Below are 17499 nucleotides of genomic sequence, written 5' to 3' on the forward strand. Positions count from 1 at the left end.
TATATATATTCATGATTAATAAAAAAATAGGTTAAATTTTTTAGAGAATAATATTTTAAATTAATTTTTCTAATAATTTTTGTTTAATTTGAACAGCAAGTCAATGAATTAATTTTTGAATTTTAAAAATATTAAATAAATTAATTTTTAATATTTACCAGAAATGATAATTAATTCATAATTTGTTATAAAAATTAATCACATGGAATAATTAAAATGATTTTAGAGAACTTTTAAAATACTTTTTAGTGTATATATTATTTTTACTTCTACATTATATTCTCAACTGCAAAAAAATTATAAAAGCAAAAAGAAAATGTATCATAAAATATAGTATTGTAATCATTTTAAAATTAAAAATAAGCGGTGTATAGAATTTTTTCTTTACAATAATAAAATTTTTAATTTTTTTTACTTTTGTTCAATAATTTTTAATCTTTTTTATTAATAAAAATATAAAAAAATATACACAAAAATAATAGAAATAGCATTACTTTAGATATTTTGTGTATAGGGCACACTACAATACTACATAATCGGGATTACATTTGAAAAGTTGATAAGAAATATAAAAGAGAAGTTAGACAGCAATGTGCTTATAAGTTATAACCATATGATATTATGATGTGTGTGATTTAGGAATATAATGTGATTATTTACTCTTGTAAATAAAGAACATTTTGTGATTAATTTTTATGTTTGTTAATGGTATTACGTGAGTAGTGTAAGATTAAGAACTAATTTTTTAATTAATAATTAGCTAATTTTTTTTATAATAATAATCTGGATCTTTTAATATTTCTTGGTGTTAGAAAAGTTGGGTGCTAAAGAAAACGAAATTAAAAAAGAAAAAAAGAAAGTGACGTGGGTGTGCATGTAAAAAGGCATGAAGATGGATGCATGGGTGCTCAAAGCTGACGTGTGCGTAAAACCCAAAACACAAAAAAGCATTCTGTTTGTAGCTATAAATAAATAATACGATTCACCGCTTCATTCACTCATCACTTGGATTGACTGTCATGGCAAGCGTTCTTAGACAGCAGCAACAGCCAGCAGGGAGTGGTGGTAACAACCGCGTGGTTGCCGTGAATGCCACACCTCCCAATAATATCCTCCATATTCATGCTGATGCCTCCTCAAATCACGAGGTATCTTCTCCTTCTCTACATCACTACATACATTTCTTTCTATGTATATTTATTGGTCAAGACTCATGTACAATTATTTTACATGAAGTTAATAATTTTAGGTGAAATTAATAGTTAAAAATTGTTAGATAGATGTTATATATTTTTTAAAATTCAGTATTTTTTTTTAAATTTATTATTATTTAATTAATTTAAATATCTACTTTTTTTTATACTAATTATTCAAAAATTGAAGAAAGTAATTTTTTTTAAAGACCGAATAAAAGACAATATTTAAAAGATAGTAAAAATTTAAGTGCAATTAATTTTACATAAAATTAATAATTAAAAACCGTTAAATAAAAATTTAATCAAATCAATCAAATTATTTACCGATTTTTAGACTGTATCTGAATTTTTCGCTTTAAAAATACCTAATTATACTGTTTAGAAAAATTATTATCTACTAGTTTTTTATTATGAATTTTACATGATGGTATCTACTTACTGCATGGAAGCAGAAAAAAGGGTGGAAGAAGTTTCTGTCATTTATAGGGCCTGGTTTTCTAGTCTCTCTCGCTTACCTTGATCCTGGAAACTGTATGTTCCTTTCTCTCTCCAAAACTCATATATCTATGTATGTATTAATTAATTAATTAATTAATTTTTTTCATTTCTGCAGTGGAAACTGATCTCCAAGCTGGAGCTAATCACCGATATGAGGTATACACACACCCTATGGAGTATGACCTTTTGTTTTTGTTTAATTAAAATTAATAAAAGAATAAAGTGTCGAACTGACAAACTAAAAATGCTAAAATTTATTGTTGTGGTATTGGATCAGCTACTGTGGGTGATACTTATCGGATTGATATTTGCTCTTATTATTCAGTCATTAGCGGCAAATCTTGGCGTAAGCACAGGTAACAACATTCAATAAGCATACGTCCCTAACACGAAATTTCTTTAATTATACATAATTAATATTAAATATTAGTCTTTGTCTTAATCTCTCTAGTTAGTTTTTTAATTGAATAGTATAATTTTCGGCAGGGAAACACCTTTCAGAGATATGCAAAGCGGAGTATCCAAGACTCGTTAGATACTGCTTATGGTTATTAGCTGAGCTTGCTGTCATAGCCGCAGACATTCCAGAAGGTATGAACTAATTATTTAACAAGAAAACTGAAAGTATTTTTAATGAAGAATTATTCCCCTTAATTAAATAAATGTGGCAGTGATTGGAACGGCGTTTGCACTGAACATACTATTCCACATCCCAGTATGGGGAGGAGTTCTAGTGACTGGGTGCAGCACTCTGTTGCTTCTTGGTCTCCAGAGATTTGGGGTAATGAATCGTACATACATATAGTTTTATTATTATTATTATTATTATTATTATTATTATTATTGTAATAACAGTTATTATAGTCTAACATAATTTAATTTTATTGGTGGGGCATTGGGGCAGGTAAGGAAGTTGGAGTTGCTGATATCAACGCTGGTATTTGTGATGGCAGCATGTTTCTTTGGAGAAATGAGTTACGTGAAACCACCAGCGTCTGGTGTCATAAAGGGCATGTTTACTCCCAAACTCAGTGGTCAAGGTGCCACTGCCGACGCCATTGCCCTTTTAGGTGCCCTTGTCATGCCGTAAGTACATCATGTTTTAGGACGAAAAATTCTTAGGACCAATAAATTTTAATATTTTTAGTCATCTTTTAATTAGTATAAATATTAAATTATTTTTATTAGATAAATTTTGTTAATTTATATATATAAATTTTAAAAAATATATGTATAAATTATATTAATTTATGTGTATAAAATTTTAATAAATATTTTTATGTATAAAATTTTTATAAATATAAATATAAATTATTATTAATTATATACTAATAAAAAATAATAATATTTAGTGATAGTATAACATTATTTTTTTCTATTTAATAAATACTATAAAAACACTTATTATAATAACTCAATTATATAATTATATATATATATATATATATATAAAATACAGCAGACTATATTTGAATTATTTTAACAAGTGACATGTTTTTATGTATCAATGCAAATTCAAAAAATATTTCTTTAATAATAAGATAGTATTCTAAACAAGTTCATGCAATATTACATCTCCTTTTCAACTTTTATTTATTTATTTAGCAAACGACTTATTCACTAGTAATATTTAAATAAATATTTAAAAGATATATAAAAAAATTTGAAACAAAATTTAATCTCTATATTTTTTATTTTAAAAAAAGTGATAATTCATAATTAAAAAAAATTAAAAATCACTTTACATAAAATTACTAAATTTTAAAGATGAAAAGATCTTAACTTTCTATTAATGATTATAAAAAATTGTACCAAAATTTAATCTCTAAATATTTTTTACAATATATATTTAATATTTAATTTTTTTTGTCGTGTTTTTAATTTTTTCGTGAACTTATTTATCGTTATTATCTTTTAAAATTTTTTTTATCAGTAATATAAACTTTAGACACCATTTTAATAATTTATCTAACTTAAATTATTATCTTCTTTTAATTCCCATTATTTTTTAATTTTGCATTATTTTACTTTACTTGTAGTCTCGTTTCAAAGCGCACACATATATTGTCGAAAGACTTAGAGTATCAAATAATAGCTTTTAAAAAATAAATACATTAAAAACTTAAATTTTTATTTTTCAACAAAGTTTTTAATATTAGTAATCTTAACAGTACAAATTTTCAATTAATTATAACAGACCTAATTTTGTAATTGATATAAAGTCAAAATCAATCATAAAGATGAAACTTTGTTTTGGATGTTATAAGTTATAAAACCAAATAACATTGAAAAGTGATTGAAAACTCGTCTAGTATTTACTAGTAAAATTTTATAGAAATCATTTTTAATATGAAGATGAAGATTGTGTTTTAGTTAAATATACTGTATTACAGTATTATAAAAGTATAAAAAAAATGTTCAAACACATATTCTGTGTGTTGCTAGGATAATAACACTACATGTATCTTACGTATTAATTATTCACCTACAAAATTTACTTATATATAATTATACTAAATAATCTTATTTTTAATAAAAAAAATACCAATATTTTTTTATATAAAAAAAATTAGTCACAATTTTACTTTGTTTTATTTTATTTATCTTTTTGTGATAAAAATGCAGGCACAACCTCTTCCTCCACTCTGCTCTGGTGCTGTCTAGGAAAGTACCTAATACAGTTCGTGGCATCAATGTAAGCCAATAAGATCGAATAATCTAATAACCATATTAAGGTTATTGAACTTAATTAGTTACACTTAAATGTCATTAACACTAATTCTCATATATTATTATTATTATGTAGGACGCGTGTAAATATTTTCTGATAGAGAGTGGGTTCGCACTGTTTGTGGCATTTCTGATCAACGTTGCAGTTATTTCTGTGTCTGGCACTGTTTGCTCAGCTTCAAATCTTTCTTCGGCAAACACTGATCATTGCACCGATCTCACCCTTAACTCTGCTTCCTTTCTTCTCAAGGTTCTTTTTTATATATTTACTACTTTTATTTAATAATAACTATGAATCGGCCGGTTCGACTTGATTAAGCGAAAACAAATTATTATTAAACCGATTTGGTTCAAGATAACAAACAATTGTTGGCGAACTAATTAAAATTAGAAAATAATAAATAATTAGTAGAAATTGTATTTAATTATGAGAATAGAATAAGATAAGACACAAAACACAGAAATATAAAAATGAGTGTTTTTGTATTTTGTTTGATAATAAATTAAAATAAATTATGAAAGTCTAATTTATTCTTTTTTTTTATTAAAAAAATTTGGAACGAAAAATATAATAATAAAAAATATAATTATAAAAAATTAACAGAAATAATAAAAGAAAAGATAAAAAAATAAATTATGTATCTTGTTAATGTCTCTGTCTTATTTTAGTATTTCTTGTCAAGATAAACACAAAATACATTAATTCAGTATCTTTAAATACAATATTTATATTCATATCTCATCTACCAAATACAATTTTATATCTCTGTCTCCTTGTTTTAGTGTTCTGTACCTTTAAACAAACGCAATCTAATAAATTAGTTGAACCGATTTTATTTTTTAGTGATTAGCTAATTTAAAATATAAATATATATTAATTCAACAAAATTAAAACTTGATTAAAATTTTAAATATTTGAACTTTCAAATTTATTGATTCAATTACCAGATCAATTTTCAGAACCTTAATTCAAAATCTGCAAGTACAGTAATTATTATTAATGCGTGATGAACATTTGATGTAGAATGTGTTGGGAAGGTCTAGCTCAACGATTTATGCAATAGCACTATTAGCCTCAGGACAAAGTTCCGCTATTACTGGAACCTATGCAGGACAGTACATTATGCAGGTGGGTCAATTTAATCATTTGTGAATAAATACCAACAATCATTACTTTCATTTTTGTTTTTCTTATTTATAAATTTTTTAAGAAGAATAATAACACTGAATTATGTTTTGTTGTTTTGTTGGTGGTACAACAGGGTTTCTTAGACTTGAAGATGAAAAGATGGATTAGGAACTTGATGACTAGGACCATTGCCATAGCACCAAGCCTTGTTGTCTCCATTATTGGTGGCTCCTCCGGCGCCGGTCGACTAATCGTCATCGCATCGGTTTGTATATTTTGTTCTTATTATTTTTTTAATTTTTAAATTGTACAGTACACTCATCACCCCCATAAAAATTTGCAGATGATACTTTCTTTTGAGCTTCCGTTTGCTTTAATTCCACTCCTTAAGTTTAGTAGCAGCAGTACCAAGATGGGACCTCACAAGAACTCTATGATAGTGAGTTTTACTCTTCCCTTAATAAATATAATCATTTCAATAGTAGATGTGTCAACTAAATATATAGGATAGGACAGAAATAATAAAAAAAATACATTTCTAATAAACATTTCAAAGAAAATCTTGTAACAAAATTTTAGTGCAGATAATTGTCATCTCATGGATCCTAGGATTGGGAATCATAGGCATCAATGTGTACTACCTCATCACTGCCTTCGTGGATTGGCTAATTCATAATAGTTTGCCAAAGGTGGGAAATGTGTTCATTGGGATCATAGTGTTTCCTCTGATGGCAATCTATGTCGGCTCAGTTATATACCTAACATTCAGAAAAGACACTGTTCAGACATATATTGAGACCAAGGATAACACAGCAATGCAAACCCATGTGGAAAAGGGGTTCATGAATTCTAATGGTGAGTTAGAGTTGAACCATGGCCCTATCAGAGAAGATTTAGCTGATATCCCACTACCGGAATAAGTGACTTGAGCTATGTATGTATGAGTCAAGTGCAACACAATTCACAACCAATAAGAACTTCACCACTTCACACTGCTTTTTAGGCCATTTATGGGGAAAGAGAATCTAAATGTTGGATTCTCAAAATACATAGTTGAAGGTTATTGTAACAATAAGACATTAGAGAGCCCTCTTCCCCATTTATCCATCGTGTGCAAACTATATGTACTTCAGTACTAAGTTACAAGTTTATTGTTTACATGTTATTGCTGAACTATACAAGAAAACTAGTTACTGATGTGATACTGTTGTAGTGACAATTTCTCCTTTGAAGATCAAGGAAAAACTGATGTTCTTACACTGTGTACTTCTAGTGTTGCAACTGTTTTCTGTATGAATATCTTAATTGCGTTTTTCTTTTGGTTACAAGCATTCTCTGTACGACTACATTAATTGTCTCTTTTCATTAGTTTTCTCTCTCCCGAACATGTAGCTTGAAACTGCTTTTCTATTTTCAAACTACATTATAGATAAGCTTTAAATTCTCTACAACTTAACTGCAGACAGATTCTGAACATTTACAAGAATTATATAACAGATTACAGTGTACCTGAGACAACCGCACAATAAATAACCACTTGTGTCCCTGAAAGTCTGAAACTAGATTGTGCAACAGCACAGGGAGCCATGGTCTGGTAATTATTCATCCAAGTAATTAGTAGTTTTCTTTTTTTCCAAAATCTAACAAAAAAGATGTTACCGATGACAATAAAAACTTCATGGTACCTGTAATGCAGAAACACAGTGGAATATCAAAATGCTACTTATTTTCTTTAAACAACACTTTCACAATCAACTGCAACCAATTACAGTATCTAGAACTTAGATAACTATTTTTCTTTTTTTGGACACGTCCACCTATTTCCTCTTCACTGCTGAGATCAATGACAAAATAGAATTGCAACACTGAGGTCCCAAAACTTATGCCTACTCTCCTAATTAACCTAAACCAGAGTTAGTCCCTGATACAGGCCTCAACAATGGATGATTGGAAGTGGGTTGCACATTACTAGGGGCATTGAACATGGCATTTGAAGGTGATTGAGATTGTTGTATCATAGATAGGGGCAGTCTTTGTCCCAAACCAAACATAGAAGGTCTCGGGGCAAAGGACATGTGTGGATGAACTGGTTGGTTGTTGCCATACCCCGAGATGCTGGGCTGCGAGGGAGACGCAGAGATCATTTGTGGCCTACTGTTGCCATTACTGTTAGACATGGAAGGACCAACACCTGATGGTGGAGGTGTGGCTCCTCCAGTTCCAAGACGAGCAGATATAATACGGGACCGCTCAGCAGCAAATCTCTGCCTTGTCCTCTCAACTTGTTCACATTCTTTCATCAATAATGTTTCAATTTCAGCAAACTGCTTCAGCTTCAATTCCAATCTTTTCAACTGCATATAAAACCAAGCCACCATCACAGGTTAAACATCTAAAGATACTAGTTCAGACAAATAAAACAACTGGAGGGCATAAACATAGATGTATGCCATTCAAAGAAATGCACAAACAAGTAAATTGATATTTTGCTTGAACCAAGTCAACCAACTATAGTCAAAACAAACAGCTATACCTGATGACTAACGATACTAGCACATAGCCTCTGGATTTCTCGTTCTTCATGATCAGCAAACAATTTAGATTTCATGGCTGCAGCAGAGAGGCCTGCCTTTGCTGCATCTTGAACTTTCTCAACAGATAGTGGTGTTGTCCCGCCTTCATTTTGACCTCGTGAACCAACAAGTTTTGCCTTGTCCTCTGAAATCAATAGAAGCACTCCTCAAGAAGAAAATTACACTAATGAATCTAATTTGTGCTGGGGCATAAAAGCCAACAAATAAAAGCAGCAATGATAACCGACCATTATGATTATTTGAAATTGCAGTTTCTCCACGATCTCTACTATGTGCACTTTCTGAATTTGACCTTCATGAATGAATGAATATTTAAAACATTAGTACACAGTTCATAAACTAGCAACCATGAGCAATTGTTCAACTTAAACTAGTTTTCCTCTACCCACATACAACTCTACAACATGAGTACTTGAGCAGGGAAGACACACTTTAATAAAAAAGTTGTCTTTCCTTTACACGGGAATTTTTTTACGAAGGTTCAGTTCAACTGTATACGATGTTGTATAAAAGGGAAAAAATATTAACAGAAGAAAAACAGTGTAGAGTACAAAAGCATTAATAAGATATGCAACAGAAAACAAACAAGAAAACTTCATGTAACAGAATTGCATGTGCTGTAATAGTAATATCCACCTATTATCATGTCCTTGTACTTCCATTTGCGATGTGCTGCCAGAAGTATCCTCTGATAATACTGCTAATGCTGCATGAGCACAAGCAGCAGCTACTCTTGGTCCAACGGCAGAGGCTAAAAAGGCTACCTATATAATGCATCCAACAAAACTTGGTGTAAGTCACAGCTAAAGAACCCAAAATATATGACATGGTAGTTTGCAGTGAAATACTGGTATATTAACCAGATATAGATACTAAGTTTAGAACATCATCCACTTAAACTTTGGTTAAGCAAGTGCTGTAATCAACAGGTTGCTCCCTCAAAGAGAAGGATGCAACTTGAAGCAATGCATTTCTTCAATATCCTCTTACAAATCAACTTGATGAAGAAGGTACAAATATGATGTTAGGCGAGGTACAAACACCACATCCTAGTCTTGTTGGTAATCGGTAAATATGTTTAAGTGCATCTTAATTAAACAACAAACTTAGGCATACAATTAGAATTCACCTACCAAAGCCATAACAGGATTTCCAGAATTGGCAAAAGGAAACCTGCTGTCAGAATCTCTGCTTTGGCGGACAGTTCCTGTGTGAATACAGCAACGGAATGATCAAACACATATCATTCACTAAAATAGGTTAAAGAAGGTATAAGACAGACCTGCAGAATCTCCGTTTACGTAGCCATGCATTCTTCCACTATCATTTCTATTCATCACATTGGATGGCAAAGACACGCTTGGAATGTTGATATTTTCCAATTTTCCATCTTCCATTGGTAGACGAAGAAAATGAAGAATGCATTGTGCTTTTGACTTGGTCCCAACATGTTCGGCAATTTCATTCCAATTCTCATTGTAAATCTCCATTGCTTCAAGCAGCAACAGAGTTTCTTGATCAGTCCAACTATCCCCATCTCCCTCACCATAATCCCTGGACGAATCCACCCTAACAAAATCTATACTTGAATGTCCAACGACAAATCTCCCATCATGAAAGCAGCCAGTACAAAGTAAAATATCAACCTGTAACATGAGATGCGAATTACACACAAATGATTCGTGCAGTTTAAGTTACTCTGCATGCTATTTAGTTTAGAGATTTGACTTGAGACGAGGTTACCAAAATGAACATGTAATTCACAAACTTTCAGTTTATCCAGAGGATTTAGCTCTGGCAGCTATATGCACCGAGAATTGGATGTTATGGTAGCGCTTCCACACTCATGCACAATCATATAGTATTTTATTAAATTACTGATGGACTTCTTATCTATTCTCTTTTTGTCCATTATGTTTCTGTATGACAGGAGCAATAGAAAGAGCCAGATGACCTTCATACATTTATGGCATAATTAAATCAATAAGCCTACCTCTTTTTGTGACTGATAGTGTACAGCAGGAAGTGGACGAGAACAACAATGGCAATGATTTTCGGATAGATGTTCCCGTATCCTGTTGTCCAGATCAGTGACATCAGCATTGTGCATTGTGAATGATGAATAAATTTCTTCTGCTTTGACCTTACACTTGGGCTTGTCAAAACTTATCAGACTATCTATGGATTTTAGAAACTCTGAGGGCACGCGGACTTCTCCACTTGTCTCCTCCTTCAGGAAGGATGCATCATTAAATGGCGCATGACATGACTCCAAAGCACAGTAATTGATGATTCCCCAATGATCAAGGAACCGGACAATCCGAGCTAAATCTTCTTTGTCAACTGCAACCAACAATCCCTGACAATCAGAGACAGTAATCCTCTTCCCAGGGTCCTCCATGTAGAGCCCAACAATATAGTTCCTGCACTCCATATACTTCTCCGGACTATGACCTGGTGATTTTCCAGAAAAGAAATGCGGCACTGCTTGTCTCTCTAGACGATGCACTGTGGCTGGTGAAAACCAATCTGCTCAGAGAAATCCGAATTGAACGTCAGGCAGAAGTGCTCGAATTTCAAAAAGGAAGTCCTATAATCTTTCGGACAGTACTACACCTGATTAAAACCTCCAAAAGCTAAAAAGCAATAACACTGTTGGGGGCCCCTAAAAATGATTTCTTTCCATTTCAAAACCAAGTAATTGACCTTTTTGAATACAACCCAGAATTTAAAGAATGCCAAATAACTCAAAAACATGCCCAACTTCACGCATTAATGTAAAGTGACGCACAGTTATGGTAACCCTAAACAGTACTACAAACTTATAATAACGCCGATTTCATTTAGACACATACAAAAAATAAAGCTTGCAAGCAGAACAACAGATAGAGAAAGAGAAGAACCTGAATGCATTGGAACAACAAGAACCCTATTTCCAAAGCGCTTAACAACACCACGTCCTTCCAAAACTGGCGGAGGAGTGATAACAAAAGAGGAGCTGCTGCTGCCGCCGTCGCGGTCATGATCGAGGGAGGGGCTGTCAGCCGGGACGGTGGAGAGGGCCTGGAGCTGGCCGTGAGAAACATTCTCGAGGAACGGAATGCTGCCGCTGTTGTGGAGCTGTTGGTGGGCCTTGGAGTCGCCGGCGAGTGCGGCGCGCTCGAGAGCGATGACGGTGGCGACGGAGGAGTGTGGGCGGTTAACGGAGCGCTTGAGAACAGTGGGGAAATGCGAAATCTGGACGGCGTGATCGGAGAGCACCTCGATCTCGTGGTGGTGAGGGGAAGCAGATAGGGGATTAGGGGTTTGGTCCTCAGAATCGTCGTCGTGGTCTTCGTTGTTGTCGGCATTGGGGTTCTCTTCTTCTTCATCGTCGTCGTCTTCGTGGTGGTGCTGGTGCTTCTGGTGGCGGCGACTGATTTGCGATTCCCTCTTCCGCTTCCTCCATTTTGTGCGGTTCTCTGCAACAACCAAAATAATTTAGAAAAAATTAATAATTGCAATAATAATAGAAATTAGAGGAATTAGAGGGAGAGAGGAGAGAAGTGAGGGTTTAAGAGTATTTAGGGGACCTGAAGGAGAAGAAGCTGGCATGGCAAGAAAGAAGAGAGAGAAAGAGATGGGGAGAGGAGAGAGAGAAAGGGAGTGTTTGTTTGAGGGGGAAAAAAATTTGAGTGTGGGGTCGTTGATTGGCGCAAAGAGTATGGAGAGATTGAACGGGATCGCGCGTTCTTCTCTCTCTTTCAGCTGAGAGGAGAAGAGAGGGGGGTGCGGTGCTGCTTTGAGTGCTTAGGGGCTGTTTGGTTTTTGCGTTTTTTTTTTTTGTTTTAAAAAAAAATGAGAAGTGTGTTTGTGTGTGTTGAGTGTTGACGATGGAATGATGGATGGAAGGATGTAGTAAGAAGCACGATGGAAGGGATCTGTTTTAACTTTGGGTGGGTCTGGTTTTCGTCGACGCGTGACGTACACGCTGCATTCCTATTCGGGGGTGTCATTCACGTGATGCTGCTACTTCTCATTTTCTGTCACCTTCTTTTTCCTTTTTTCTTCAAAGGAAAATATCTCCTTGCGTATATTTATTTATTTACTTTGTGAATTTGAGAAAAATTGATCATCTTACTTCATTTTTACCCTTTTCCTATCACAAAAATTTATGGCTTTTTTATTTAAATAAAAATATATTATTTATTGCATTTAAAAATAAATACATTTTCATTGGTTTGATTTAGAAATTTAATGAAGTATCATGACCAAAAAATAAATAAATATAATGAAGTATGAATTAACACTTGCAACTTGCTTCTAACTACTATCATTGTCTGCATTTTTATTTCATTTAACAATAACCTTTATTTTCTTCTCTCAATTGAGCAAAATATTTTGTCCTAATGAACTAGAGCTACAAAGAACAAATTCCATGAACAATGAAGAAGATACACTTTTTGTCTTCATGTTATATATTCACATCAGAAAATTACAAAATGATCCTGCAAAATTACAAAACGACCACCGCGGACTCGTAATTCGTCCATTTTAATTTTCATATGACACCAATAGGGATTTTTTATTTAAATAAATAAAATAAATATAATAATTATCAAAATAAATAATTTAAAAATATTTACTGAATTAAATACTTTAGTCTTATCTCGTTTATAGTGTAAACGATATAAGGCACGTCAGCTGTACCGCGGCTATCTGTAAACGAGATAAGGCCTGACCGCGCCTATAAGTATAAGTCGTTTACAGCGTGTGTCTGGGCTTCATTTTGACTTAGTCAAGTTCTTTCTCCCCAGTGATAGCATGCCAGGCGGGGAACGACAGAGACACCAACCGACTGAACGAGATGTCGCATTACGTTGGGGCGGCCAACTTTGAGGTTAATTGCGTTCTGTTTGGTTAATCTAAGTATGTGGACCTTGTTAGGGTAGTCCTGTAGTGACAAGCACTGAGTAAAATGCTTTATGGATTGGTCTATAGGATGAATTTAAAACTGTATTTGCTTGTGTAAGATTGTTATGACTTAATTAGGATTTGCCTACTGGCGTATGTAATTTAGAGACATGTGTAGACTAGAAATATGGAAGTATGTTCTTAAGTAGATGTAGCTCTATGTTCTTAAGTAGACAAAAAAATTTGTGATTATCTCTTTATAAGTTAAAATTTTTTTATTCCGTAGAGGCCTCACCTTCTACTGCCCTGGCGAGTCAGCCATACCCTTCCTCCATCAGACGCCATCATCCCGTATCTGACTGAGGCCAGATTCGGCGACGCGGTGCTCCTCAAGGACTTCACTTTTACAATTTCCCTTATTTCGGCACTCGTGGAGCGATGGCATCCGGAGACGCACACGTAACATCGATATCATATCATTCAAAATCAAATCTAATATCAATAAACTTTTTTATTAACTATATGTTTTTTCACTAGGTAAATCGAATTTTTTGTCCTTTAATGAGTCGATATGTAGATAATAAATATATCTATGTGCATATATTCTAACGGATATTCTAATATTATTTATATCTCCCGTGGGGTAAGATCACTATCACCCTGTAGGACATGGCGTACCACCTAGGCCTATGCGCACACAGAAACCCTGTTGGGGGTGCCTTCGTAACTTCGGTAGGTGGTAGCAGACGAAGACGTGGGCCATGGTGGAGCAGCTGCTTCGTGCCAGGCCTCCGGTGGCGGCATAGCAGGCTGCGTAGAGGAAAGAGTCCTTCACGCTGAAGCTGGTGTGGTTGCGTGATTGTGTCTTCCAGATGCCCCCGACCGACGATCCGGAGACCCTCCGATAGTACGCCAAGTGCTATATTATGTTACTGATCGAAAGGTATTTGTTGACAGACAGGTCCAACAACCTGATGCACATACGTTGGCTATCGCTTCTCCAGGACTTTGCGGAGTGTAGGGCGTTATCCTGGGGCTCGCTTGTGCGGGCCTGGACGTACCAGTCACTCTGTTTGGCGGCACAGCGTGGCGTCACGGACATCGCCAGTTACACTCCATTTTTGATGAGTTGGATTTATCAGATATTTTCTCAGTGGTGTCCACCAGATAGAGGAATCTACCAGTATCCACTAGCTGCGAGGTAACCAAATATTATTTTTGAATTTGCACTAAATATTGTTGTCAATTCATATGGTTTGTTACTTAACGAATCGTATATATCTCTGTTACTGTCAGATTGGTTGGATTACAGCAGCAGAATAGGGATCAGCATCAGGCCAGGATCCTGCATTGGAGGGTTTCAATCGACTGGTTATGGTTCGATGAGGTTAGTCATGAAATAAATTATATTGTGATTTTAAACACCTGCTGTATTGTATTACGATATATTTTTTGACAGTTAGATAGATAGCGTATAGTTACTGATGTTGGACATATTTTTAATTCAGTTTGCATGGAGAGTCTACAATGACCCTGCGATGCAGGCCCTGTGCCCGCACTAGTTCCATGAGGAGGAGGAGCGGGGTACCTGGTTGTTAGTCGTCCTGCTGGTCTGTTTTAACATTGTCCGGTTTTACCACGTTGATCGGGTGAAATGGCAGTTCAATGGGGAGCAGCAGGTGCCAGGCACTTCTGCAATCTTTCGTACGTGATGCGTACAATGACAGAAATCAGCAAGTATCAGGTCCCCTTCAATACTACATTGATGCACTCAGACAGATTTGTGGTTATGTGACCAAACCGCCACCCGCTATCGCAATGTTGTAGTCCAATCTCCTTCCTGAAACGACCCACCTAGTCCACCATTGACGGGGAGACTCCTCTCAAGGCATCCATGTACCAATCGTACCTAGCCTTACTTGGACTATAAGCAGCATTAATGAGGTATCTCTTGTCCTCGGTTGACTTGAACCGAGTCATGAAATTTGCAGCCATGTGTCTGATGCAGTAAGCATGGAAGGCTCTTGGGAGATGCCAACCACTATCATCGAAGCTTAGCGCAGACTTGATGGCCTGAGATCTGTCGGAGATAACCAGCAGGTCGTCTTGTGGGGTGACGTGGCGTCTCAGATTAGTAAGAAAGAACGACCATGACTCGGTGCTCTCGGACTCCACAATGGCAAAAGCAATAGGCAGGATGTTGCTATTCCCATCTTGCGCCACTGCAGTAAGCAACACTCCACCGTACCTGCCATACAGATGCGTACTATCCACAAAGACAAAGGGCTTGCAATGCTTAAAGGCCTCGAAACATGACGGGAAAGCCCAAAATACCTTGTCGAACATACTGCAGTCATGTACTAGGAGGTGTCCATCGTAGAACGGTTTGATGCGTAGGTCACAAACGGTACCAGGAAAACAGCTCTGCAGTGCCTGAAGAAGCTTGACGGTACAGCACATGGTACTTTAATCGGTCTGATTTGATCGCCTGGTACTCCGCACTCCTACGAATACTGTAGTTCTTCACACCCTGAAGAACCCGAAATTCTACACCGCCATCTAAGTTGTAATCCTCTTCACCCGTGCTAGGAAACAGAGTCCTCTCATGCATGGCGTCCAAATCTAGACTGTGATAGTGAGTTGGCACTGTCGATAACGGTGGAATTGGGTGAGGTGGAGGCAGGACATGGTATGCCATAGTCTGGACAGGTATCTCCGGAACACACTCATCCTCATCCCCACCATCGGATGAGTCGTTGTCCGCATTGTCCACCACGTAATCCTCGTCCGACTCCTCCTCGCATTCCTCTGCCTCATTCACTGGAATGATGACATGAATGGGCGGTGGTGCGAGAGGTCGGTCGTCCTGTACATAGATCGAGTGTACAGAACTCTCACCACCACTGTGTCCCACCTCTGTGGAAAGCTCCATTACCTGCTCCACCATGAGCCTCCCATGGATGTCGAACATCAGTCGCACATGCTCGTCCCCTTGAAGTTGGAATAGTCGAAACCGGAAGACTCCGTTACCCATGGGTGCCAACAACCTATACGCCACCCTTCCGATTTTCCTCGCTTGTGTACCGCCGAGCTTGCTCAATATCAAATTCTTCAAATCCGACAACGTTTTCACACACTGAATGCGAAACAATATCGGATCCTCACACTCAAATGTCACCCTCGTTGTCGCCCTTTCTCATATGATAATTAGAATAAACAAGCACAACTATGTATGGACTATTACTGTCCATTAATGCCTTGTATTCGTGACAAATATGAGACACAAAAAGAATAGGAAAAGTTTGTGAGAAATACCAAGGGTTACACATCCTTTTATAACTGTTGTGGTTGTCTTCTATATATCTCGTTTACAGTGTAAACGAGATCTCATTTACACTGTAAACGAAATATGATTTAGAAATGCAAAACGATAAATATTTTTTAAATTATTTATTTCGGTAATTATTATATTTATTTTATTTATCTAAATAAAAAATCCCACTAGTGGGACTTTTAACTATTATTGGGATTTAGCGTGTTATTCGTGAATGTAAAAAATGACAGAAGACAAATTAAATGATCCAATTTAAATCAACACAAATTGAAAGGGCAATATTGCATTAAATCAGATCCTCAGATTTGCATAAGATGGAAACACGCGTGCGACAATCAGACGGCCAGATTTAGGATTTTAGAGATCAAACGAACAAAATTATGTCCTAAAATCTAAGCCTCATATTTGTTAGCCACGAAAATCCAAGAAACAGGATTGAATTAGAGAAGATCGAACAGTCAAAAAATGATTCGTAAATCTGAGTCTCAGATTTGTGCCATTTGCCAGGTGTCGCGCATGTAGTTGGTTGTTGTAGGGTGTATGGGGTACGAGACTTCTCTCTTTTTTCTTTCCCTCGCGATCCCTTCACTCTTCACTCTCATTCCTTTCACTCTCACCGTAAACCTCAACAAAACAACCTCCCTCAAACCAAACTTCAGATCTTACCTTATTAAAATCACAATGTCTAAGAAGCAAAAAAATTTAAAAAATTGATAATCTTAAATTTTACATTATTAATTATCTTAGTTAATCTAATTATATAAGTATTTTTTATTTTTTCAGTATAAATATTAAAATAATAATATTATACATTTAATGTTATTTTTAATAGTTAAATGATAATATTAATATGTATTGTGTGTAGATAAATATTAGTTATATATATGTAGTTAGTTTATGTTATTAACAATAATCTGTGGGTGTAGTTGATTATTAATTGTATTCGTTAGAGCATGATGGCAATTAGAATTTTGTTTGTTGGTGAATTTTACTGATAATATTTTATATTAGAATATTTGCTCATTTTTGTTTAGTGTTAGTGTCATAACAATTTAATTAAGTAATGTTTTTAAATTAAAATTAATAGAATTTAATTTAGAGTTTGTGGATAATTTGATTAATTAT

At 34.9% G+C, this 17499-nt stretch overlaps 2 protein-coding genes across 2 annotated transcripts; one reads left to right on the forward strand and one right to left on the reverse strand.

The window, feature by feature from the left end:
* Window positions 1-981: 981 nt before the first annotated feature.
* LOC112706038 (metal transporter Nramp7.2) lies at window positions 982-6819 on the forward strand. Its single transcript, XM_025757122.3, has 13 exons — window positions 982-1148; window positions 1649-1727; window positions 1810-1850; window positions 1972-2050; window positions 2181-2285; window positions 2366-2475; window positions 2599-2780; window positions 4320-4389; window positions 4501-4674; window positions 5449-5553; window positions 5687-5818; window positions 5897-5992; window positions 6138-6819. Exons 1-13 carry the CDS (start codon window positions 1020-1022, stop codon window positions 6471-6473), a joined length of 1638 nt encoding a protein of 545 aa, XP_025612907.1. The 5' UTR covers window positions 982-1019; the 3' UTR covers window positions 6474-6819.
* Window positions 6820-7262: 443 nt separating this feature from the next.
* Window positions 7263-12046, reverse strand: LOC112706037 (SWI/SNF complex subunit SWI3C). Its single transcript, XM_072200575.1, has 9 exons — window positions 11720-12046; window positions 11051-11608; window positions 10141-10676; window positions 9430-9793; window positions 9277-9354; window positions 8784-8907; window positions 8375-8439; window positions 8087-8271; window positions 7263-7907 (listed from the first exon to the last, which is right to left on the reverse strand). The coding sequence occupies exons 1-9, from the start codon at window positions 11739-11741 to the stop codon at window positions 7452-7454; spliced, it is 2388 nt and encodes a 795-aa protein (XP_072056676.1). The 5' UTR covers window positions 11742-12046; the 3' UTR covers window positions 7263-7451.
* Between the last annotated feature and the right edge of the window lie 5453 nt (window positions 12047-17499).

This window comes from Arachis hypogaea, chromosome 8 (assembly GCF_003086295.3).
Source record: "Arachis hypogaea cultivar Tifrunner chromosome 8, arahy.Tifrunner.gnm2.J5K5, whole genome shotgun sequence".
Taxonomy (NCBI): domain Eukaryota; kingdom Viridiplantae; phylum Streptophyta; class Magnoliopsida; order Fabales; family Fabaceae; genus Arachis; species Arachis hypogaea.

Excerpts from the sequence above, each read along its gene's own strand:
- LOC112706038 (XM_025757122.3), top strand. The coding sequence starts at position 1,020 with ATGGCAAGCGTTCTTAGACAGCAGCAACAGCCAGCAGGGAGTGGTGGT. Across the intron at positions 2,051-2,180 it reads AAATCTTGGCGTAAGCACAG|GGAAACACCTTTCAGAGATA; the intron begins GTAACAACATTC and ends AATTTTCGGCAG. Across the intron at positions 2,781-4,319 it reads TTAGGTGCCCTTGTCATGCC|GCACAACCTCTTCCTCCACT; the intron begins GTAAGTACATCA and ends ATAAAAATGCAG.
- LOC112706037 (XM_072200575.1), bottom strand. The coding sequence starts at position 11,741 with ATGCCAGCTTCTTCTCCTTCAG. Across the intron at positions 11,609-11,719 it reads GCCAGCTTCTTCTCCTTCAG|AGAACCGCACAAAATGGAGG; the intron begins GTCCCCTAAATA and ends TGGTTGTTGCAG. Across the intron at positions 10,677-11,050 it reads TGTTGTTCCAATGCATTCAG|ATTGGTTTTCACCAGCCACA; the intron begins GTTCTTCTCTTT and ends TTCTCTGAGCAG.